A 24,368-nucleotide genomic window follows, 5' to 3' on the forward strand; every position below is an offset into this window, starting at 1 on the left:
TTCCCCTGGCTTGTGCAGCCCGTTGGAGCGAATTCCCTCCTCCCTGGGGGGCCTGTCTGAGGCTTGTCAGCAGCGCAGACCATGCTGCTCACAGAGCTGCCACAAAGGACTTCCAGAATCTCCAAAGGGATGTAGAAATAGCAAGGAACAGGCCTTTCTTTTGTTAAAATATGAGGTTCTCGGGTCTCAGCTGCACAAGGCCCTGAACAGCCTGATCTGAAATCAGTTTGCTGGGAGCAGGGTTGGGCTAGAGATCTCCAGAGATCCTTTGTAACTCGGTTGGTCCATAATCCTCTGAAGGAGTCTCCCCTAATGCCTTCCCTCTTCTTGTCTCCCCACACCAGACTTCACAGTCGAATACATCCAGCGCGGCGGCCTGAGAGACCCTCTGATCTTCAGGAGCTCTGATGGCCTGGGGATAAAGTAAGTGTTGGGGCACAGAGTGGGGGTGACTCTGGCCCCATTTCTTGCCTCTCTCCACGTTGTGTGGGATCTGATCCTGGTAGCTCCATCTGTGCTCTGCCAAGTTGGTGGGACTCTGTCCTGTCCACACTGTTCTTTACGTGCAGTGAGAAGTATCTTCCACCTCGGTTATTCTGTTCTTATTAGTCTGTTTGGACGTAAAATGAGAGGACTGAGTTGGCTGTAGGTTATCACAATTCAACCAAATGTCTGGAAAGTCCCGCTGCTGCTCTGATGCAACATCTGGCTGAGTTTCTCTCCTAGTAATATAGGCATCTATTGCCAGAAAGTCAAGCAATTTGTAGTATTTCTGGCATTTTCCAGAATTCCAAGCCGATTTATCCAACATAGTTATTTCTGAATGTCTCTCTCTGTCTTGCTACAGTAAGTCAATTAAGGTTTACAGCTTTGCGTGTAAAGCTGTACTGAGACAAGGCTTTGTGCCATTTATGATGTTTGTATAAATACCCTATGGGGTGGCAGATATAGTTTCAAGACAAGTAATACTACATTAAAACATCACAGCTGGTTTTGCAGGGTCAGTGGTTTTTTGGTTTTGATTAATACAGAAGTTTAGAGGGATAAATTAGCCCTAGGAAAGTGTCAGAGCCAGTATCAGCAACACTGCTGTTAACATCCTCAACTGGCAGGGATGGGCAGCATCTCATCCAGCGCACAATGTGCTGTACCGCAGTAAGCTAGGGAGCAAATTGCGCCAGGCTCAGTTTTAACTGCTGGGTGACTTGGGAGGCAGAGATTTGATACTGAGGATTTACAGTGTGGGTGAAACCGGATTTTCTCCTGAGCTTTTGGGTTTTTCTCTGGGTCAAGAGCTGCCTGCGTGGCTGCCTGCCCGTTCTGCCTGTGACAGCAGTGTTTGTACAGATAAGTGTGCCAGTACAAACAGTTAGAGTGGTTATGCTGTGTCAGTGAAATCTGCTGCTCATACCGGTCTGGCGATGCCCTTTATATTGGAATAACTCACATGAGCAGTCTTTGAAACGAGAGCTCGGATTGCTTAGCTCAAGGCCTGCTCGCTCCTTTGCCAGAACCACTGTACAACAGTTTGTGCTCTGGAGAGGGTGTATCCCATTCCCAAATCTGCTTCCCTAGCCAGAAATTGGCTCCAGTGTTTCACCCCACACCTACACCCCCAGAGATGTCGCTGCATGGTCTTCACCCGCATCCACGAGGCAAAAAGCAGCACGATAGTTTCTTCCAGATGCCAATACTGGGGTTACAGATGGGGAAGGGTCTGCAACCAGCAGCACTTCGTGGTTTTTTTAGCAAAGTGTTTGTCCTGCAGGATGCCGGATCCAGACTTCAGCGTGAACGATGTGCGGCTGTGTGTCGGTAAGTGTCTGGGGACCCTGGCGCACCCCTGTTGTGACCTGGGCAGATATGGAGGGATGGGGAGAGTCGTCACGTTTATCAAAGTCTGATTTTGTGGCTCCTCCAGTGTGCAGCTGGTTGAACCTGGGCTGTCCTTAGCCAGTAAATCACAACTCTTACCTGCTTGAGTCTAGTTTGGCCTGAAGCAGCCTCTGTTTCAATGTGGGTATGGAAGAGGATGAAGTTATGGGAGAGGCCAAGATGTCACCCTTGTGCGGGTGGGTTTTTGAGGAAAGATCTCTTGTCTCCTGGAGTATCTGCTGGGTGGTCTGTTGTGCACAGGGATGGTTCCAGTGACGTCTGTCTGTTCTGGCAGGGAGCCGGCGGATGGTGGACGTCATGGACGTGAACACGCAGAGGGATATTGAGATGTCCATGGCACAGTGGGCGCGCTACTACGAAACACCAGAGGCCGAGCGGGAGAAACTGTACAATGTCATCAGCCTGGAGTTCAGCCACACCAAACTGGAGAACCTGGTGCAGAGACCTGCTACGGTGAGCGTGGCTCTTCCTTTTGCAGGAACGTCCTTTTCCTTGTCCTCGTGGTTCCCTGTAGGCCAGGTGACACTTGGATGTGGGAGCACAGGGGCTGCTCGTAACACGTATGGGGCACAGTGAGTGTAGGGGACAGGATGGGGACACTGGAAGACTGGAGGTGAGCTGGGAGGGGGGTAGAAATCTGGCAGGGGGAAAATGAGTTGTCCTTGCTGAAGTGTGGAAGGTGGGATGGCTGGGATGGACATCCTGAACTCCCTCTGCAGTTGGAGATGAAGGTTCTCTCTGTTAACTGTAGAGGGAGCCTGGACATCTCTGCCTGCTCTGGCTGTCCTGGAGCTTAGTGAGTTGAATCCCACCCTAGCAGGTGCTGCCCAGCACATTTTTTATGCCAGCCCAGTGCATACCAGTTCCTGCCTGGCCCCTAAGTAGAAGACCAGCATCCCAGTACCGTGCTTGAGATCTCGCTGTGATGTTTGCTGCTTGTGTAAATTCAGAGGTTCTGGCGTCAGAACAGCTGGTCCCAAGTGCTTTACATGTGGGATCGCACCAGTGGCATCAGGGAGGTTGCTGGGGTGCGTGGGGGCCAAAAAGGGGGTGTCACAGCCATTCGGCTCACACCAGGGCCTCCTTCCCTGCCTTGGTCCTGTCGTGGCTGTGCCCTGAGCTGGGCTGGCTGTGCGTGGGACCCTGGTGGCTTTGGAGGGCCCAGTACAGCCCAACATCTCACAGGTGTCCAGTCACATGCGAGCTGTGGCCCTGCCAGGCAGACAAGAGAAGTTTGAGCTTCCAGGACAGCCTGAGGGTAGCAAAAGAGGGAGTTACTGTGCCCCTTTCGTCTCTACTCATGTCTCCCACCTTTCTGCTGTAGGTGGATTTGATTGACTGGGTCGATAACATGTGGCCCAGACACCTGAAGGAGAGTCAGACAGAGTCTACGAACGCTATCCTGGAGATGCAGTACCCGAAGGTGCAGAAGTAAGTGACCTCCTGAGCTGTTCCAGTAGCGGCAGGCAGCAAAGCATCTCTTGCGAGAGAACTGCCCAAGCAAGAAGCATTTTGTACCAAGGGGGAGTGGGAGGAACGGTCTCAGTGTTTATTAAAGCGGGTGACACTCGTAAGGACACCGCAGTGAGTTATTTAAGCCCGCGCTGTGCAGAAGGGTAGTCGTGTGGCTTTTAGGAGCTCACCGCGCTTTGGGGAAACTCTTGGTGTTCATCAGCTTGAGATATCTGGAGTCGGTTTAGCTCCTCGGTGCTGCCTGTCCTGTAGGCCAAACCCATGACATGGGGGTTTCTAGAGTTGCTGGCTGTGTGAGGATGGAAGTTCTCCTCTTCCCTGGGCTAGATCTTTTTGTCGGGATGTGATATAAATGCAAAATGAGCTTTCCTGCAAACCACCACCCTCTGCAGCTGAAGTGCTCAGCGCTGCGTCGTCGGCTCCTGGCACTGCTCTGAGCCACTGGCCTGGCTTTGGGCAGCCCCTTCCCTTTGCATATGTTGTATCTGCTCTAAAATGTGGATTACCACTCATTTTCGCCTTATTGTCACCTTGTTTTCCGCCAGATACTGTCTGATGAGCGTCAAGGGCTGCTACACAGATTTCCACGTGGACTTCGGTGGCACTTCTGTGTGGTACCACATCCACCGAGGGGGAAAGGTAGGACAGTCCCTGCTGGGGAAGTTACAGGCACTTTAGGAGAGCAGCTTTTAGTCTATTTTCTTGTCAATCTTTGAAGATGCAGCTCCCAGATAGTGAACTGAAGTCTTTCCACCCTAAACTTATTTATCTGTGGTTCTTAGAAGTAGTTCAGGCCCTCAGAGGTCCACCAGGCACAGGCTGAAAACCTGTGCTGTAGAGATGGTGCTGAGAGAACCTTACAAAAGGCTAAATGATAAAGAATAGAATTATAGAATCATAAAATAATCCAGTTCTTCCAGTGCCTTGGGCTTCTGAGAGATCATTTGGCTACGTGGCTGGTCACCTCTTGGTGTGGCACAAATAGCTCACTGGGAACAGCAGCAAACAGAAGAAAAGTAATTAAAGATGAACGGGAGCCTCTCCTAAAGCCAAGCTGTCCAGGGGTTTCAAATAGCCAACAGATGTGTGAGGGATCACCTGAAAACATCAAGTAACTTCAGAAGCATTTGAACTGAAGGTCAGTGACAGGTCTGCACTGCAAAGCCCTGGAATGGTTTTGGGTGAGAAATAGCTCTGAAACAGTGTCGGATTTGAGGTGCTCGTCTGGAATCACTTCTTGTAGCTGATTTCAGCCCAAGATACAAAAACTGAACCCCAGGCTCCATCAAGTTGCACTTTGGTTACAGACTTTGTCCGAGTGCAGTATTTCTTCCCTGATGGGTGGCTTGCATTTATAATTGTGCAGGCGTTTTCCTGTGCCAGGCGTCTGTCACCACAGCCGCGTGTTGTGCTGGAACCTGGTTTAGAAGAATTCTGTCTGGAAGGGGATCTTACATTCAAGTTTTTGCTGCTGCGATTGTCAGCTCTACTCTGGTCAAGAAAACTTTGTACTGCTGTCTGGAGAGGGCAGCAATGCAGACAAATTTGTCATGTTACATTTGAATCGATGCAGTCGGAACAGCAAAATCTGGTGGTAGCTCAGTTTAGTGTTATTAGGAAAAAGATAATGTGGAGGAAAGTATCCTGTAGCTCAGAATTTAGCAAAGGCAGGTCCTACCTCTTGCCCAGTGAAATGCACCTGGCTCCTGACCGTTGGCAGCAATTAGAAGAGATTTCACTGTTTCTGATAAAAACACATCAGACATCTAGGACTGAAGTAATAAAGGAGCCAGGGGATAAAAAGGCTGTGGTGGGTGAACATCTCCTGAGAAAGAGCCTTGGGCAGCATTAGGGTAAGCATCTCTTTCCCTTGGAACTGCTGCAGAGGAATCGTCCAGCTGAAGGCAACTGGATGTGGGCTCCCTCCACAGTCAGGGAAGGCAGATTTCTAGGAAAAAAACTGTCCTGTCAGTTCTTTAGGACAAGTCCTGGGCAATTATTCCATCCTGGGTTTTTTCACTGACTTAGACTAGGTTTGGGGAACGCAGCAAACTCTGTCCCACCTGAAGAATCTGAGCTTTTCACCCACCTTTCCTTGCAAAGGAGATGTAGCTGCTGGACTTGCCCAACAATTCTGATGGTTTGTGGCTCCAGGTTTTTTTCCCCCAAAGGACAAGCTGACAGTCTCCAAAGAGCCTGCCTGGGGGTGGATATTTGCTTGCCACCTATTGCGTGGAGCCAGACAGGTGCAAATCTCTAGTTCAGTTGTAGCTCTTACTAACACGACAGAAATACGCAGGTAAATCTCTCCTTTGCTTCTAATACTCTGGTATCTTTGGGCTCTATATCTTGACTCTGACATAAATAATCCCAAACTCTACCTGTGGTGCTTAGTGTGTCAAGTTTGGGAAAGAACCTCTCTCAGTTGTTTTCCCTCTCAAATGGGACAGCTGTTTAGGTCATTTTACTGGGAATCACTGCAGGTTTGCATCCTTTGTGGATGTGGAGAGGAAGAGGTTTAGATGTCTGGAGAGGGAGCAGGGCAGGTTTGGAAGAAGTCAGTAGCTGTTAATTATTATACGATGACTTATATATGTGTGTTGTCTTTATTTGCAGATCTTCTGGCTGATCCCTCCTACGCCCCAGAACCTGGAGCTCTATGAAAACTGGCTTCTCTCAGGGAAGCAGGGAGACATTTTTCTTGGGGACAGAGTGTCAGAGTGCCAGCGCATCGAGCTCAAGCAGGGCTACACGTTTGTCATCCCCTCAGGTACCGCAGGGTGGGCAGGTGCATCCCGACCTTTCCCAGGGTTGTGGTGAGAGACTGAAACTTCTGGGACACAAGCAAAATCAGAACAGGCAGGATTTAGTTTCCTTCCTCATGAGTAACTGGAAGAGGGAGATGTGATGTGGCTCCGTCCTCTTGCCAGCTCCCAAAATGTGGCTGTTGTGGCACTGTGGATTCAGCCCAAGCGATGGGAAAGCTGTGACTGGCTCACATCATGCTTGATCAATTATTAAAGATGATTTTCCCAGAGCCTGCCTCTTGTGAAATCTCTCTTCAAATTATAAAGCAAGGAAGGGAAGCCAGTGTGCGAGTTTCAGGAGCAGGGTGACTGCTCTGGACGTGAGGACTGACAGTGGAACGGTCTGTGTGTACTGGAGACAGGAGAACTGGAAAACAGAGCTAGAACTGGATGTTGGAAAATGCTGGAACCCGGTAGGGAACTGGGAAGCAGCAACACCGAGACACTTGCAGGTAGCTGCTTTGCAGAGGGCTTGGGCAAGGAGACTTTGAGGCTGAGAGGAGGAAAACTCGAGAGAGTTAAGAGAAATCGTCAGTCTGACTTGGGTTTGCAAGCAGAATAATTAGAGAGCATCAGCAATGTCTTGTGTGCACAGTTAGTGCTGTGCTAGAAAACAGCAAAGGCAGAAGAGACAAAGCAGATAAAGAAGCGGCTCAGGCTGGCTGTTTGCAAGGACTGGCTCACAGTCTTTTAGAGCCTTTGATGGAGACCTGGGATGTCTGTAAAATGTTGTGCTTGTGCTGGGGAACACTCCCTTGAGAGGTTGTTGGACTCCGTTGAAGGCTTCTAATAATACTGTTGCATAAAACTTGTGTCCGTAAGACTGTCTCAGATGTCAGAAGCTGCTGTAACCTGCGGTTTTTTTCTCCAACAGCAGGACAGGAATAAGCTGTGGTGTAGCTGACAGAGGGACCAGGGCCTGCACAAGTTACTCATCTGAGTCTTCTTATCACAACTGACACTTTTGAATTGAGTGGCCTTGCCCTAGGGAAACCCATGCTGGAATTCCCAAAATGTTGGGCTTGGCTGGATTTGTTGAGCGTCGGAGATAAGAGAGCTGGGACTTGAGTTACTTCGAGCATTTTTTTAATTGCTGAACAGACTTTGGGAGACTCTCTTCCTTGTTGCTGGTGTTCTTAGGCCTGAAGCAACTTTACAGAGACAGCAGGATGACAAAAAGCTATGGGCACGAAGAGGATACTGGCACATTTTTCTACCATGGGAGAATGTGAGGCCAGATCCACAGGTGCATTTAAGTGCAGACAGGACTGTCTCTAGCTTTTAGATGGATCAAGTGAGCTAGATATTGAATAATAACAGTAGTGATGCTTCAGGAGGGGTGGACATTGTTGCTGTAACACAGAAATGTCCACCCTTCTCAAAGAGTTAGAGTCTCTGAACCCATCTTACCCCCCCGCTGCTGCATAAGAGGTTGCAAAGGAATCCAATTAGTAGGGACTGCCAGTTTGGAAACCTGGACCTCACCTCATTGCTCAGAAGGACTCCTCAAACTCTGCTTTCCCTCCAAGGTTGGATCCATGCTGTGTACACTCCCATGGACACGCTGGTGTTCGGAGGCAACTTCTTACACAGCTTCAACATCCCTATGCAGCTCCGGATCTATAGCATCGAAGACCGGACACGGGTAAGGACCTGCGGGAGGACGTGGTGTCCTGGGACGGTGGGGAGGACGCAGCCAAGGGCGGGGGTCTCACCCTATTGACAGATTTCTCCAACTCCAGCTGCCTGTAAGCAAGATTTCCTACTCTGCTAAACGTACAGGTGGGGACTTGGGCAGGGGGACAGCCTGCAAAATGCACCAAGGCTTGTGACGTTCCTTTGTGCTGTCCCCAGTCTCTGCTGCTGCTAGGTGTTGATCTTAGACCTCAGTGTGGTCTAAGATGACTAAAACTAAGGGCTTCCTGAGCTCTTGAGCAGAGAATGCAGTTGGCAAGTGGGTGCTCTCGCTTGTTCCTTGTCGAAATTTGGGTCCTGCAGTGCTCAGCGCCTTCAGCGGAGCCTCAGGACACACCTGGGCCGTGATGGACGGACTGTTGGCCGCTCTAAAGCAGCTCAGGGTGCAGCAGCAGGACCTGTGGGCTGGCACTTGGATATCAGACCGTCATCCAGAGCGGATGAGACGTAGGACGATGACGTGTGTGCCCGGTCCCCCTGGGCAGTGGAGCCTCAGGAAGGTGCGAGGCAGGCGGCAGGGTCAGGGACATCTTCTGTCTGTGCCCGAATTGTCATCGCAGATGTGACAGAGCCCTGATCGTGCTCCACTAAATAGCTGAGCTCTCTTAACAGACCAACCCTTTCCCTTCAAACACTGTCAGATGCTGTGCTAGGGTTTGAGAAGAGGGCTTGAACCTTCAACCGAAACCTTTTCTGGCATCTGCTGCTTTTTTTTTTCTGGTACTAATGGGATGGAGGTCTGTGGGGGAAGAGCTGAAACCCTAACAAAGAAAAAAATGAAATGTTAATGGCTTGCAAATGAGTAGTGCCTGGTCTCTGCTCTGCCTGGTGATAATATTCATCTGCAAGGAGAATTACATCAGGCTGCCAGAAGCAGGAATGGTGCTGTTAAACACAGACATGCATTTCCTGGCTCTCAGAGGGGATTGCTCTGGTTCGAGGCTGCAGAAATAAGAGCTATCACTGTGCAGCCCTGCGGCTAAGGAGGCCTGAGCTGATCCCCTGCCTCTTTTGCAGGTCCCAAATAAGTTTCGTTACCCCTTCTATTACGAGATGTGTTGGTACGTGCTGGAGCGCTATGTCTACTGCATCACCAGCCGCTCGCATCTGACCAAGGACTTCCAGAAGGAATCCCTCAGCATGGGTGAGCCCCCCGCACTGCCGGTCCAGCCCTCGTTCCTTCCTCGCACGTATCAAAGCAGTTTCTTGCATCCTCCTGCTGGGATCCTGTCTGGGGGGGCAGGGGAGGACTGTGTGGGAAGAATTCTGGACCATCACTTCCCCAGTTTCACAAGGTGGTTTCTTTGGGTATTTCCTCGCTTTTCACTGTTTGTCGTACTGAGCAGTCGGAGTTGCAGACTGGCCAGAGGAGGTGCGATTTGTTTCTTTTTCTTTGAGCAAGAAGTCAAAACTAGCCAGACTTTTGCTTCCTCCTTCACCGCTGCAACAGCCCGCGTTCCTTGCAGCTGCAAAACCAGCACGGAAGCTCCTGGCCTTGCTGGTACATGCAAAACCTTTAGCAGAAGAGGAGGAGGGTAGTTGCAGTAACCACTGCTGCAGGGCAGTGATGCTTTCATGCTGATCAAGACCCTCCTGCACGCAGAGTTTAAAGCGCTCTCGAGTTTATGTACAAAGGAGTACAGGGAGGAATGTTTGGCCTCCTTAGAGTTCAAGCATCTCGTTCAAGAGACGATTTCTTACAGAGACCCTTCTGCAGGGTGGGAGAGAGCTGGATGGTCTCCACCCAAGGCTCTTGAGGCAGATCTGTCCTCACTGCCCCAAGAGGCTGTCAATCCTGCTTCCTGCGCACCTCTCCTCACAGCCACAACCTCTTTGGGGCTTCCGATTCCTGTCCAAGGGGTTCTAGCAGAGGGACACGGCTCCTTCTCCTGGGGTTCTCTGCAGATCTCTCTCAGCACTCGCTTTGGCTCTGTCCTCCTCCTGCCTGGAGGCCTCTGGTGCCTCATCACCCTTGTACCACTGAGCAGCGTGGGTGGAAAGCAGTGAAGAGAGAGGAGAAAGGAAGCGAGCAGAGAGATCCTCTTTCCTTATCAGTGTCAGGGAAGTGTGCTTTATTGTGCACAATCAGGCTTGGAGACCTCACCGTCATCTAGTGCATCCACATCCTCTTCTCTCCCATCGTGAAAGTGGGATCAAGGTTCCAAGTCACTCGCAGGACCAGATGGCTGGAGATCCCAAAGCAAACCCAGGTTGGATGGGGCTCCAAGCAACCTGATACAGTGAAAGACGTTCCTGCTCATGGCAGGGAGGTTGGACTAGATGATATTTAGAGGTCACTTCTAACCCAAACCATTCTAAGATTCTATGAAATGCAGTCTAGGGCTTTGCTCTCTCCTCCTCTGGGAGGTTTACCCATGTCACGTGCTTCATGTTCCCACAAAACAAGCCAGGAATGGGAAAGGGTTTTAGCTGTTCTTTTCTAGCCTCTACGTGCCCCATCCTCTCTCCTTATCCCTGTACGTATCTGTTGCTCCAGCATCTCTGGCGACTGGGGGGATTTCTCTAGAAACCAAACGCCTCCTGTGAGTGATTGTCTGGCCACTGTGCTCTTCTCTCTTTCTTCATCATGACAGATATGGAGCTGAGCTCCTCAGACTCAGTGAACATGGAAGAGGAGGAGGAGGAAGAAGACGACGAGGATGCAGCAGGGAAGGAACCCAGGCGACCGGTCACCAGACGGTCCGTTCTCACCAGCCCCATAGCCAACGGTGCCAATGTGGACTATGACGAACTGGGCAAGAGCTGCCGGAGCAGCCTGCCGGGTCTAAAGAAGACCCCGTCTATTGACTCTTCCGACTCCAGCCGGGGCTCCCAAAACGGCCAGGCCTGGGAGCCGAGCGGGGGCAGCCCGCGCAAGAGCAGGAAGGTGCATCTGACGCAGTTTGAGCTGGAGGGGCTGCGCTGCCTCGTGGACAAACTGGAGTCGCTCCCCCTGCACAAGAAGTGCGTTCCCACCGGCATCGAGGACGAGGACGCCCTCATCGCTGACGTCAAGGTACGGGAGCGAGCCGCGAGTGCTGCCATTTTTCGGGACCGTCGGGGTGCATCCGCTTTATTCCAGCATCGGAGGTGGAAAAGCATTTCCCCATGGGGAAACTGTGCTTGAGCTTGACCTTATCCCCATCCTGGGATGAAGGGCTGATGTGTCTGCAGATTTGGTGTCCTCTTCTTCTACATGAGGCAGATGTTACACCAGCTGATGCTGACGGACAGGCTTGGATTTTGGGTTGGGGCAGCAAGTGCTCCCAGCCAGCGTGGCTGAGACCCCTCTGGGTCCCTTACGAGTGTCAGTGCAAGACATGCTCGTTTGCAGCGCTTTGCCAGTTCTACCTGTGGACACCTTGAGCTGCTGGACACTGGGACAGCTGGAGCCCTTTCCTTGCTCCAGGTGCATTTGGCCTTGTTTGGGTTGTTTGACCTGAGGTTACATGTCTTTTTTTTTTTTTTAATTCTTTTCCCCTACTCTGCCTTAAAACCAGAGCTGTATCTGCCAGGCCTGTTGAGTTGGCTCTATGAGCTTCAGGGTTTTAGCCCTTCCAGCACTGAAGTGAAAATATCAGCCTCACTCTGTTCCCCAAAAGTCCATTTTAGTCCCTAAAACCACAATCATCTTTCTCTCCCTACCTTGCTGATGATGATCTGTTCGGTGCTTGTCTGTATGAAGCCTGACATCCAGATACGACCGTGGGTGTCGTGCTGTTGTGTTTCTTTTCCAAATGCTGACTTTGTTTTGGTAAATCGGGTGCTCTGCTGCGTCTGAAGCAGAGGACGCAGCTCTAGGGTCCCAGGGTGAGCTGTTGTCTCATGCTAAGATCTGGTGGAGCTCAGCTGAAGAAGTGGGTGCTGTTAGGGGACTGGAATTCTGGTTTTCTGCGGCTTTTTCGTGTGTGCCCTGGCCTTCGACCGTGCAGTGCCTTGGCCTTACCATGGACCATATGACACTCTGGAGAAAACTCAGTCTTTGAGCTGTGCGTGCTGAGAAAGCGAGGCTGGTGTCACGTGGTGGGTATTTCGAAGGTATTCAAGGCTGTCAATGTTCTGCTGGGTTTTGAGACCTCTTCAAAGGACCCGTTACGTTCTGGAGCTGCAAGACGTGTGTCGATGGGTTTGATGTGACCCACCAGCCCCTGTGTCCGGTTGTACCTCGCAGATGAGCTGCGGGTGAAAGTCCCTGTGGTCCGGTCGGAAAAACAGCTTCCCTGAAGGATTTACTCCTTAAAACTGGTTGTCCTCTGAGGTTCAGAAGGATCCCAAGCTGCAGGCCACTGTCCCTCAGCGGCTGGTGCTCCAGGGCATCCTCAAGGCACGAAAATCCTCCGTCATCAGACTGCAGCATCTGGAGAACACAGGGCAAGTTTGTCAAACCACAGCAGACTTCCACAACTTGAATTTTCCATCAAGGTGGTGGAACTGGGAGGTGGAGGTTGGCTTATAAAACCTGAAAAGGGGTAAGGTGTTTTGAGCTAAACCTTTTAACTGACCTGCTCACTGAACAGCCCAATGAGCGAAGGTTTAATTTTCATTATCAGCACCTTGTATGGAGAACACTTTTTTTTTTAAGTCAGGAGAAGTTGTTACCAAGCTAAAGGCATGAAGTGGCCGTCCACACATCCGCAATTCATGATGTGGGGTACAGATCCTAATTTGATCGTGTTTCCTTTGTAAGCTTGGGTACAAATCCCTCCTCTAACAGCTTTTGTGTCATTGCACAACTGCACAGAATGCAGTCCTACCCTGGCTGTGTCTAAGCTCAGCTCTTCCCTTTGCCGGGCTTGCCTGATGCTCCTGCCCAGCTCTCAGAGACGTGATCCATGTGGGATCCCTCGAGCTCCCCCCAGACCTGGATCACTTCTCTTCATCCATTTCTCACCGAATTAGGTCATGAACAGACCTGGGGTCTGGCCAACAGGACCGTCGGGAAGGATCCGCTCTAGACAAGCGCAGAACCGAAAAGTTTTCAGCGCTTTGGTGCCGTCACGACGTAGCCGTGTCCAGTGAGGCAGGAGCTGTGTTGCGTAAGGCTTTTGTGGCTGTGGCCTGTGTGTTTATTTGGGATCAGAACGTGGCATTTTCTCATCGTAGAGCCCAGACCTGCAGGCGGTGACCTGGCAGCTCGATCTGCCCATCACACCAAACATCCCACCAGCATCCCCAGGCACGGAGCAGTAAAGTTCTGCCTCTTCCCACAGCCTCTTGTGTGGCGAGGGTGACTTGGGAATGTCTGTGTGTTGGGTCACACGAAGAAATCCCCTTCTGGGTCCTGTCATGACTTGAGCCTGGAGCTGTCACATGGTGGGACGCGACAAAGGTGTTCTTCTTTGATGACAGAGAAGATGATGGATGGATGTGACAAAGATCTTCTTCCAGCTCCGTGGTGGGACTGTCAGTCCACTGAGACTCCGTAAAGCCATCCTAGACAAGGCTGCGTCAGGCAGCTTCAATAAGAAGAACATGTCACCACCTCTGTGTCACCTTAACCTTTCTAGCTTTGCCTGTCCTTGAAAAACTCGTGGTGACACCACATCGCTGCCTTCTGAACTGGTGACCAAGAGCTGCTCCAGCAGCTTAAATGGGAGAGCCCACAGAAATCAAAAGGCTCCCGGTCTGCACAAAATGAGGCTGTGAGACGTTGCCTTGTGGTGCTGATGTCTTGCTGAAAAATCTCCGTTTGTTTGGTGATGCCACTGTGCATGGTCTGGACTGGAGCTGTTGGAAGGATTGTTGTCAAAGAGGGAACTTCTGAGAGGTCCCGTTGTCTTTTGGCTGCTTCTGTCCGTTGCTTCTGGCCCCTGGTTTCCATCATTTTGACTTCAGAGGAGCAGCATAGTCCGTGAGGCCCTAGAGCTGTCAGACCTGCCCTTGGCTGACTCGTGAGGAGCTGAGCCCACGTTTGGACCATGTCACCAATAGGGTCTGTTTGGGCTCTGCCTGGAGGTGTTGAAGCCTCAAGCATCATAGAAACAAGAAGAGCCTCTCCTAGAAGTGCAGATTATGTTTCCAGGACCACATCTCAGAGCCTGTGGTCTGGCATCTATGTTGTGCTTGGGTCTCCCCATGATCAGAAACATCTTCTCCCTCCTCTGCAAACATCTGGTCTGCTCCTCCTGTGGGTCCTGTCTGCCTGAAACGCTCCCATCTGACGCGCTTGACCTTGGCAATGTGACGGACTGCAACGTGTCCCCAGCATGAGATCCCTGGGGCACGAGGGTGTCGTTGACAGTTCAGCGGGTGACAGGACCCAGCTGTCTGGTCACTGTGTCCCTGTGGCTTCTGGGCTCTCTGGGGACACGAGAGACAAAAGCCGAGGTTGCCTGCAGATGCTTTGCTTTATTTCAAGAGTTTCCCCCATTTTTGTTGTGGGGGTCTGTAGTTGGGCTTTGGGGGGGTCTCATGGAGCTGGGGCTGGTTAGGGACCCCTTGCTTGGCCCAGTGTGGGTTTGTCCCCCTCTAGTGGCGAGGTCACCAGTGGCTTTGGGACTTGAGCTGCTCCCAAACTTGCCGGGATGTTTGTCAGGGAAGGTTTGTGCATCCAGGTGGGGAGGGTGCAGGTACAGCCACTGTGATCCCATGTTTTTGGGGGGTTCATCCCCCTTGAGTTGATTAAAAGCCATTTCTCCTTACTCACACCAATCTCTCAGATCCAGTTGGGTTCATCCTCCAGCAGAAACTCCAAAACCCACCTCAGAAAAGACAAAAGGAAGGTGATGGGGAGGCTGGGCTGTGGCCAGGGCTTTCCTAGGGCTCCGGGGACCTCGTCCCCTGGCATCTCCACTGGCCGTGACAGCGGGAGGGAGGACGGTGGGTCGTGCCGCCCGGTTCCCTGCGCCAATCCGCACCGCGCCAACCGCCCGTGCCGGCCCCTCCCGGCTCTGCAGCAGAACAGCTCTGCCCTCCCTGCTCGTTCGCTCGCTTTTTTTTTTTTTTCTCTCTCTTCTGCCATCTTCCCGTTGCAAAGCATTGCTGGGAACCGCATGTGGGTGACGCAGCAGCATTGTTTCAAGCTCAGGAAGCCGCTGCCGCCGCTGCCCAAGGGCTCGGAAGGAACACGCGGTTGCCGGCACGGTTGCCGGAGCAGGGGAGAAGTGGGGGGACACTCGGGGTGGGGGGGTACGTCCGCTCCCCCAGCCATGTCTCTGAAAACCAGGGGTCTGGTTGGGGTCTGCTCAGCCTGAGCCAACCCCTGGAGGTGTCTGGGGGAGAGGGGGGCCCCCCCCCATCCTCGCAGTGAAACAAAGAGGGCTCGGCAAACTTCGCCCCGGAGTCTCGGCAGCTCCAGAGGTGCAAGGTCAGGCAGTTGGCAATGCTCGCGGGACGGGGAGGGGGATGCGGGGACGCTCTGGACACAGCCGGGGTGGGAGGGGACCGCGGGGGGACCCCTGTTTCCCTGGAGGGGTCCCCAGCTGGCGCTTGGACTCTCCTCCCCCCGTCTTTGGGGCGCGCTCACCGGTGCCGAGTCCCTGCTGGCTGGGGACACATGCGGTGTGTCCTCAGGGTCCGCCTTGTCCCCCCAGCCACAGCACGAGGGGTCACAGAGGACGAAGGGCTGTCACCCACCCCATCTTCGAGCCAGGTGCTCCCGCAGTTCCTTGTCCCCCCACCTCAGAGCACGCTGGAGCCCCCGCGGTGCCCCAGGCAGGGAGAGGCTACAGTTCCCTGCCCACACAGATCTGTGTTTTTAAACCCCCAGCCCCTGACCTTTCCTTTCGGCGTGTGCTCCCGGGGAGGCGGAAGGGCTGTAGGCAGCACGCTGCGCTGCCGGAGAGCGGAGGGACAGCCACGGCTTCCTGCAGCCGCCCACAGAGGGTGGGGGAGCCCCAAAAAGCTGCACGGGGCTGGGGTGCTCACCCCGGGGAGCGGACAGCCCCGCAGGGGACACCGGCCGGTCCCTGGTCCTGCCTGGCAGCGGGAAGCAGCACGCGTGGGGATGCTGCCGGCGTAGCCATGGCAACGCCGAGTAAATAAAGCACCTTTGCAACTGGCAAATTTCCGTGGGGAAGGGGCTGTGATGGAGAGGGGGGAAATGGCTGGGGGGAGCGCAAGGAGCACCCCCATCCACCAAAAGCCAGGATGCCTGTTGTGCCGTAGGGCAGCGTGTCCGTCCGGTTGGTGCCGAGGGATGTTTTGTGTCAGAGTCAAAGCCAAACCCCCAAAAGTGCAGAGGGGCAGCTCTTGGCTACCCGGCAGCTTGCACTGGGCACTGCATCCACCCCCGCTGCCCCTCCAGCTACCCCTTCCGCGGGGAAACACAGAGGGACCCTCGTGCTTCCTCCCCTGTAAATCCCCCCAAATTCCAAAAGCTTGGCGCTCTCCCTCAGCTGCCACGCAGCGCAGGGCCTCGGGGCTGAAACACAGTTGATGAAAGCGCTTGGGCAGATCGACTCGACAGAGCTTGTCTGTCTAACGTGGGGAGGGATTGTTGCTCGTGGGTGTCGGGGAGGGGAGGGCTCCTTCCCAGCCGCGTTTGAAGCGTGTTGGCCTTGGCATCTGGTTGGTGCCTTGTTTCGCTCTCCTCACACCTGTGCTTTTTGTCTTTTTTTTTAAATTTTTTCCTCCTCTCTCTCTCTCTCTCTCTCTCCCCTTTAGCTGCTGCTAGAAGAATACGCAAACAGCGACCCCAAACTGGCACTTACAGGCATCCCCATCGTCCAGTGGCCCAAGAGAGATAAGGTAGGAGCTGCGAGGAGGGGACCTGGCTGGGTATCACGTGTAGTTGAGCTGGGAACCTGCCCTGGCCCTCACCACCATGGTGGAGATCTCCCACCGTGCTGGTTACCCCAGCGGTAACTGGGTCAGCCCCAGCTGCTCCGTGTTCTCCATCCCCTCATTTGTGCTCAGAGATGGAGCTCTGCAGTTTTGGAAGGGCTGATCCTCTAACCAGCTCTCTCTGGCTCGACAGGGGAGTCCTGGGCGCTGTGAGTAATGTTGTGTGTCAGGGGGACGTGTTGCTCGAGAGATGAAGGATGAGGTGTGGGGGTTGATGCTCAGCAGCAGCCCTGCCTGTTCGGTGGTCCCTGCCCGAGCTGTAGCGTTGGCTCTTGCAACCCCAAGGCAGGCAGCTCCCTCCTGGGGGTCTCTACCTACAGGTAGCAGCCAACTTCTTAGGAATGGGACCTTTCGGTGTGTCCCTGGCGTGTGACCCAGGGCCCAAAGCTGGGCCAGGGCCTGGGCTGAGCTTGTGGGGCAGAGGGAGGTGAGGAGCGGGCTGCACCGGCCGGACTTCCCCTCTGCAGGCTGCCTTCCCCCAGCTGCCAGGACGGATCCCGCAGGTCACGGCTTCCTTCCTGCCAGAGACGGGCTCTGGGGGAGGCGTGTGGGGAGAGCAGGACCCCATCGCGCTGGGAAGGGTGGGTGACACCCCGTCTGCGTGTCGGGAGACCGACGAGCCCCTCGGAGGTGCCAGTTTGAGCAGCACAAGCATCTTGGGCAGCTTTTCTGGGAGAAGAGACTTGGAGGCATCTGCACACTTTGGGTGCAGCGCCCAGATACTTGGTGCATCCCTGACCCTGTCCTTGCGCTGGGTTTTCTGGGTGCCTGCCCATCCCAAACCCATCAGCTGTGGTGCGCACAGCCGATCCCAGAAGGTTCCGCAGCTGGAGTGTTTGTTGTGAGGGCTGATGTCACCCGTGGTGGCTCATGGCACTGCTGGAGGTCTCTGGGTGGCACAGAGAGGGGACAACCTTTCTGACTGCCCAGGTGGACTCTGCCATTCCTCACCTCAGAAGAGTGGCTGTTGTTGGAGCAGCATGATGCTTTTTGGGCTCAGCAGCCCCTTTCGGACCCATTTCTGCCTCCTGACGGGGGTTGGGAGGAGGGAGAGCTCTGGAGCGAGTGGCTCCTTTGCGTGCAGAGTGGTGAGGGAGCGCGGCTGCTCTCCACCGCGTTATCCGAGCTCGCAGCGAGGGAGCCGAAGGTCGGAGGCTCCCTGATCTGAGCTGAATGCAGGTTCGCTCATCTCACACCATTTCCCTCTCTGTTTCTGTTCCCAGCTAAAGCTCCAGGCCCGACTGAGGGTACGCCTGCCCACCATCCCCATCACCAAGCCGCACACCATGAAGCCAACCCCTCGCCCGACGCCCGTCAGGTCCACGGTCTCTCCCATCGTGTCGGGCGCCAGGCGGAGGCGGGTGCGGTGCCGAAAATGCAAGGCGTGCATGCAGGGCGAGTGTGGCATGTGCCACTACTGCAGGGACATGAAGAAGTTTGGCGGGCCTGGCCGCATGAAGCAGTCCTGCGTCCTTCGGCAATGCTTAGCGGTGAGTCTGCGGCTTGGGTCTTTCCTCAGAAGCGATTCTGCGTGGCTGATCATGGTCAGGGAGAGGAAGACAAGGACTGAGTTTGATTTCTGGGGGATAGTTGGCCCCATCCCCATGATTCAGGTGGAGAGGAAGAGGAAAAGAGGAAGGCTGTGTCACCTTGCCCTGGTTTCACCCTTGCTTTCCTTTGTAGCCCAGGCTGCCTCACTCGGTCACGTGTGCACTTTGCGGGGAGGTGGATCAGAACGAGGATTCGCAGGACTTTGAAAAGAAGCTCATGGAGTGCTGCATCTGCAATGAGATCGTTCACCCCGGCTGTCTGCAGGTGAGCAGCGCCGGGGCACAGGGGGCTCGGCCACGGGGAAGGACTCCTGCTCACCGCCCTCTTCTCTTGGCAGATGGACGGGGAAGGGCTGCTCAACGACGAGCTCCCCAACTGCTGGGAGTGCCCCAAGTGCTACCAGGGTGACGACACAGAGAAGGGCCAGGTACGAGACAAGCTGCGCCGTGGCAAAGCAGGACACGTGTCCTCCATCCCGCTGCTGAAGGAGAGCTGGTGTTCAGCAGAGCAGGCTGGAGGGCAGGCAAGCACCAGTATGATCCAGGGGACCAGTTGGGCAGTGACCAGTGAGAGCGGAGATTGTTGGGGGTGCAGTGCAGCAGCGCTTGGCAGGTCTGGCAGCTTCCTGCCGCAGTCCAGTCCCCTTTTTGTGAAGGGGGAAGGAAGATATCGGTTGCTGGTGTGAGTGGACACTGGTGATACTGGGCACTGCTGGTGTTGCCCTGGGGGTGGGGGGTGTGTTCCCCAGCCTCCCGTGGCTCCATCCCTGCTAACCTGTGGCCCCGCTTCCCCGCAGAAGCGGAAGGTGGAGGAGAGCGACGACGACACGGCGCAAACCAAGGTGCTGCGGCCCCTGCGGAGTTGCGAAGAGCCCCTGACCCCCCCGCCCAACTCGCCCACCCCCATGCTGCAGCTGATCCACGACCCCGCGTCCCCGCGCGGCGTGGTGACGCGCTCGTCCCCGGGAGCCGGCCCCAGCGACCACCACAGCGCCAGCAGAGACGAGCGCTTCAAGCGGCGGCAGCTCCTGCGGCTCCAGGCCACCGAGCGAACCATGGTGAGGGAGAAAGAGAACAACCCCAGTGGCAAGAAGGAGCTGTCGGAGGTGGAGAAGGCCAAGCTGCACGGCTCCTACCTCACCGTCACGCTCCAGCGTCCCACCAAAGACGTCCACGGCACCTCCATCGTCCCCAAGCTCCAAGCCATCACGGCCTCCTCCGCCAACCTGCAGCACTCTCCCCGTGTGGTCATGCGCCACGCGCCGGCACGGATGCCCCTGCGGGGTGGGGGGGAGGAGGAAACGGCCGCCGAGGAGGATGAGGAGGAAGAGGAGGAAGAGGATGAGAACACGGAGGAAGGGGGGGCAGCTCGGCTCAATGGCCGCGGGGGCCGGGGGCAGGAGGGCGAGGAGAGCTGGATGCAGCGCGAGGTGTGGATGTCCGTCTTCCGCTACCTCACCCGCAGGGAGCTCTGCGAGTGCATGCGGGTGTGCAAGACCTGGTACAAGTGGTGAGTGTGGGGACACGTGGCGGTTTGGGGGACACAGCCAGGGACGCGTCCTGACCCCTGGACAGCCCGATGGGCAACCAGAGGGAAAAGGGAGAAGTTGACCCCCTGCCCAGAGCTGGCGCTTGCCCTCAGACCCTGTATCCAGCTGCTGCCGTTGCCATATGTGCTCTTTTCTTTATTGTCCCCCTCCTGCCTTCCTCCTGTCCCCTCCTGGGGGACTGTGCTGTCACCTGAGCACCTGTGTCCTCCGCTGTGTCCTTGCGAGGTGACAATGCCATTCCATTTGTGGTCCTTGCCCTTCCCTGCCTCGGCCTCCCAGTAACAGACAGGGGGAGGCGGGGGTGGGTTTGCTGGCTGGAAACCCCTCGGGGGAGCCAGCAGAAGACAATGCTGGCACTGGGACAGCTGGGGATGGAGGGCTTGGGAACAGACAGGGACTGGAAACTGGGAGGTTTCTTACTGGGGACTGGAAACTGGGCGGTTTCTAACCGCCAAGCAGCGGACACAGCACGATGGGAAAGGACCAGCTCGCTTTGATCAGCGGCCGGTGGGAGTGGTGCAGTATGGGGAGTGTCCCCCCACCTGCCACTGCTGTGGCAACTTCAGGGACATCAGGTCCTGGGTCTCCTGGGGGAGAGGAGGAGTTTGTGCCACCTCTGGGCTCTGTCGCAGCTCCTGCCGAGGCCGCGGCGTGGGACCAGGCTGTGTGTTTTCCTTGCTGGGAGTGAGGATGCTTAAGATCTTTGCCCTGGTGGGAGGAGCACCCCGAAGGGGACAATGTCCGACAGCTGCGACTCAGTCTTGTTACATGGCAGCAAAACCCTGTCTGGGGCTGTTCTGGGCATCCCTGGGTGGCTGGACACCCCCAGCAACCTCCCCAGGTGTTCAGGGAGACCAGGGCTGGACTCTTCCCTGAAGTCAGGCGACCCACCACTTGCCACTTGTCCCACGGGGCTCTCAGGATTCAACTTTCAGCCTTGTCCTTGTCCCCAGGTGCTGTGACAAGAGATTGTGGACAAAGATAGATTTGAGCAGGTGCAAGTCCATCACCCCCCAGGCGCTGAGCGGCATCATCAAAAGACAACCGGTCAGCCTTGACCTCAGCTGGACCAATATCTCCAAAAAACAGCTTACGTGGCTCGTCAACAGGCTGCCAGGTGAGGGGGGGCTGGGGAGGGGGCCCTGCGGCTGCCACTGGGCTGTTCCAGGGCTTCCTGATGGCTGGAGCACAGCGAGAGACGGGCTCTGCACCCCAAAAACTCCTGGGTGCCTGGGTCCCATCACGTGGGAGCGATGTGGTTTCCTTCTGCTGTGTTAACCTCTGCTTTAGAGCACCCGGCTCCCTGTCCCACCCCAGGCAGGATGGGGAGCTGCTTCCTCAGCTGCCTGGAGAAAAAACGGTTGAGATCTGAGACTCCTCGGAGCTGACCAAGCCTGTCTGACTTGTTCCTTCTCTCCCCTCTCTCGGCAGGCCTGAAAGACCTCATTTTAGCGGGCTGTTCCTGGTCTGCGGTCTGTGCTCTCAGTACCTCCAGCTGCCCCCTTCTCAGGACCCTCGATCTTCGGTGGGCAGTAGGAATCAAGGACCCTCAGATCCGGGATTTACTCACGCCTCCGACAGACAAACCCAGTAAGCTGTTGCTCGGGGTGATAAACCAAGTGCAGAGCGGGGAGGCGATGCCAGATCCCAAACAGTCCACGTTCATCTTCTCTCCCTTTTTGCAGGTCAGGACAATCGCAGTAAACTCCGCAACATGATTGATTTCCGGCTCGCCGGCCTGGATATCACAGACGCCACGCTGCGGCTGATCATCCGCCATATGCCCCTGCTCTCCCGCCTCGACCTCAGCCACTGCAACCACCTTACGGACCAGTCGGCCAACCTCCTCACAGCCGTGGGCTCTTCCACACGCAATTCCCTCACCGAGCTCAACATGGCAGGTGGGTACGATGCTCTGGGTGGTGGAGGAACCATCGGAAAGCGGCTCCTTCCTCCCTGCTTGACGTGGGAGCTCAGCTTCATGGGGGCCTTGCAGCTCATTCTTTGTCTTGTCTCACTCTTCCTCTCATCTCCCCGCAGGCTGCAATAAGCTGACGGACCAGGCCTTGCTGTACCTGCGTCGCATCTCCAACGTCACTCTAATCGACCTACGAGGTTGCAAACAGATCACCCGCAAAGCCTGTGAGCACTTCATCTCGGACCTGTCCATTAACAGCCTCTACTGCCTGTCCGATGAGAAGCTGATCCAAAAAATCAGCTAGAGACCCTCCCCGGGGCAGACTGAGGAGAAGGAAAAAAAAAAAAACAAAAAAACAGCCCATCCCACCCCTCTCGGAGAACTGCTCCTCCACGTCCCCACCTTGCCCTCTGCGTCCTGCCGCTGCCTCCCACCCGATTCGGCAGGCAGGGCCAGCGCTCCGACCGTCCTTCCTCCTCCTCCTCCCCCGGGACTTCTGCCGATGAAGATGTCCCGCCAGGCTGGCCAGTACCAGAGGAGGAACGGGCAAGAAAAAATGGCAGGGGAGCCTCGGCGCGGAGGCTTGGCCGCTCCCACGGCGGAGGTTGGAATAGAGATCTCTGTGCAGAGAAATGGGGCACCCTCTTTTTTCCTCCCCCCACCCCAGCTTTTCCCCCTCCTCCCTGTCGTATCCTCGCCTTGAAAACACTTGTCGCTTCCCCGGTAGCACAAAGCTTGAGGGTCAAGGTCTCTCCAAGGAAGCAGGAGCAGAGCTGGAACAGAACCTCCCCCTGATGGTTTCCCTTGTCTGGCTGCAGGGGGGTGCAATCGCTCCCCCTCCTTCTCCCCCAATTTTCATGCATCGGAGCAGGGCAGGACCCCCCCAGCCAGGGGGTTGGGGGTTCCCTGGCCACGCACTGGCCAGGAGCGGAGGGGGTTTGCAGCCCGTTGTCCCCCTACCCCGTGGGGGATGATGCACTTCCACTTTGGGGCAGCTCTGTCCCCCCCCAGTGTCCCTCCTGTCCCCCCTCAGTGTCCCCTCTGTCCCAGGGGCCAGGTGTTGGTTGGGAGCAGGGGACAAATCCCCCCAGGTCCATCAGAGCTCAGGGAGGACTCGGAAAAAAGCATCAGCCAGGGGTGAGTGAGCACCCGGGGGGGCTGGGAGCTGCCTCCTCTTCCTCCCCCAGCATCGTAAAGCACTCGAGGGCCACCGCGGCCAGAGGGACGAAGGTGGCTTTGTCCAGCCTGGGACCGAACTGGCACGAATGTCCCGTGTGTGTGTCTCCCCCCACTGCATTGTCCTCTCTTTCCCCCCCCCTCGCCCCACTTTTAGCTGCCGTTTTTCCTTTGCAATGAATGGTCGGTCCAAAGAACCTCTCTCCAGGGCAGCGGAGAGCTTTTTGCACTTTAAAAAAAAAAAAAAAAAAAGGAAAAAAAAAAAGAAAACAAACAAACAAAAAAGAACAAAAAAAACTAGAAAAAAGAAAGGAAGAAAAAAAGTTGGAATCTTCTTTTGGGTCACTATTTTATTTCCCTCCCTGTCCTGCCTGTGACCGGATGCTCCCCGTCCCCTCCCCTGGTGTCAGGACCCCCCTGTCCCCCCCCACCCCCTGGCAGCGCATACAGATAATAGCACAAACCGTGTCACCCCCCCAGTGTCACCTGTCCCCAGCCCCGGAGAGGCCGGTGAGGGGCAGGGGGCCCGGGGGGGGCAGCCCCCGCCGCCCCACAAGCAATAAGGGAGGAGAAGGTGGGCTGGTGGCACGTCCCCCAGGGGATGCGAGGGGGCGATCGCCACAGCGCCTTGGGGACAAGGGACAAGTTTTGCCGTGGGGAATCCGGAGGGTTTGGTGGGGGAGGTTTTTTTGGGGGGTTTATTTGAGAAAAAAAACACATCCTGGGCGCGAGGACAAGCAGAGAACCCGCGGCCGGGGGGCTGGAAACCTGCAGCCTTAGTCTCTCTTGGTGGCTCCCGTGACAAGACGGCAGAAGAATCAAATGCTTTTCTTTTTCCTTTGGATTGATTTTTCTTTTTTTTCTTTTTTTTTTTTTTTTCTTTTTTCAGTTTTGCAATGAGACAAAAAATTTGGGAAAAAAAAAAAATACCCTGAGGTAGAACTGAGCTGGAGGCGGGTGGGTGAGGGACCTGTCCCCACGTGTCCCCTCCCGGCCGCAGAGACTCGGGATTGTCACCCCTGCTCACGCCACCCGCCCCCAGGGGCTGAAAATCCGCAAGGAAGAGAAAAAGAGAATTTATATATATTAAAAAAAAAAAAAAAAAAAAATCACTTAGTGATTTAAAAGCAACCCAGACTGCTCCCAAACGACAACTCCTGCAAGAAAAGTCACTTGTTTAAGGGTTTGGTTGTGTTTTTCGTTTTTGTTTCAATTTCTCCCCCGTTTCCCTCTCTCCTCCCTCCCCCCCTCTTCCTGGAGAAATATTGTAAATATATATTTTTTTGTTGGCGATTTAGAGTCCATCTCTGATGTTTGTGCTTTAAAATTAAATGTAAGCATTAAGGGTAAAAAGCAAAACCAAGTCTTACGCTCTCTCCGTCGGGGCGGTTTGGGTTGGGGGTCACAGAGGGAGGGGAGCTCAGTGGCTTTTTGTAATTTAATTTCATTTTTGGTTGGTTGTTTGGTTTGGTTTCATTTTTTTTATTCCTAAGCATTCTCCGATACTGATTTTTTTTTT

General features: G+C 54.8%; 1 protein-coding gene across 1 annotated transcript in view; it reads left to right on the top strand.

Annotated features, from left to right (window-relative positions):
- The window catches only part of KDM2A (lysine demethylase 2A), a 43,680-nt gene extending 19,472 nt beyond the window's left edge, over positions 1 to 24,208 (top strand). Inside the window, exons 5-22 of the mRNA XM_065635866.1 lie at positions 345 to 423; positions 1,769 to 1,815; positions 2,171 to 2,349; positions 3,221 to 3,327; positions 3,915 to 4,008; positions 5,986 to 6,139; positions 7,706 to 7,821; positions 8,889 to 9,015; positions 10,466 to 10,887; positions 16,476 to 16,559; positions 17,879 to 18,145; positions 18,339 to 18,470; positions 18,544 to 18,633; positions 19,003 to 19,715; positions 20,709 to 20,872; positions 21,187 to 21,345; positions 21,441 to 21,656; positions 21,796 to 24,208. Of these exons, the coding sequence (XP_065491938.1) occupies positions 345 to 423; positions 1,769 to 1,815; positions 2,171 to 2,349; positions 3,221 to 3,327; positions 3,915 to 4,008; positions 5,986 to 6,139; positions 7,706 to 7,821; positions 8,889 to 9,015; positions 10,466 to 10,887; positions 16,476 to 16,559; positions 17,879 to 18,145; positions 18,339 to 18,470; positions 18,544 to 18,633; positions 19,003 to 19,715; positions 20,709 to 20,872; positions 21,187 to 21,345; positions 21,441 to 21,656; positions 21,796 to 21,977 (3,332 nt within the window). The 3' untranslated portion in view covers positions 21,978 to 24,208. The remainder of the gene's footprint in view (positions 1 to 344; positions 424 to 1,768; positions 1,816 to 2,170; positions 2,350 to 3,220; positions 3,328 to 3,914; positions 4,009 to 5,985; positions 6,140 to 7,705; positions 7,822 to 8,888; positions 9,016 to 10,465; positions 10,888 to 16,475; positions 16,560 to 17,878; positions 18,146 to 18,338; positions 18,471 to 18,543; positions 18,634 to 19,002; positions 19,716 to 20,708; positions 20,873 to 21,186; positions 21,346 to 21,440; positions 21,657 to 21,795) is intronic.
- The last annotated feature ends 160 nt before the right edge of the window (positions 24,209 to 24,368 follow it).

The sequence above is a fragment of the Caloenas nicobarica genome, chromosome 5, assembly GCF_036013445.1.
Source record: "Caloenas nicobarica isolate bCalNic1 chromosome 5, bCalNic1.hap1, whole genome shotgun sequence".
Taxonomy (NCBI): Eukaryota; Metazoa; Chordata; class Aves; order Columbiformes; family Columbidae; genus Caloenas; species Caloenas nicobarica.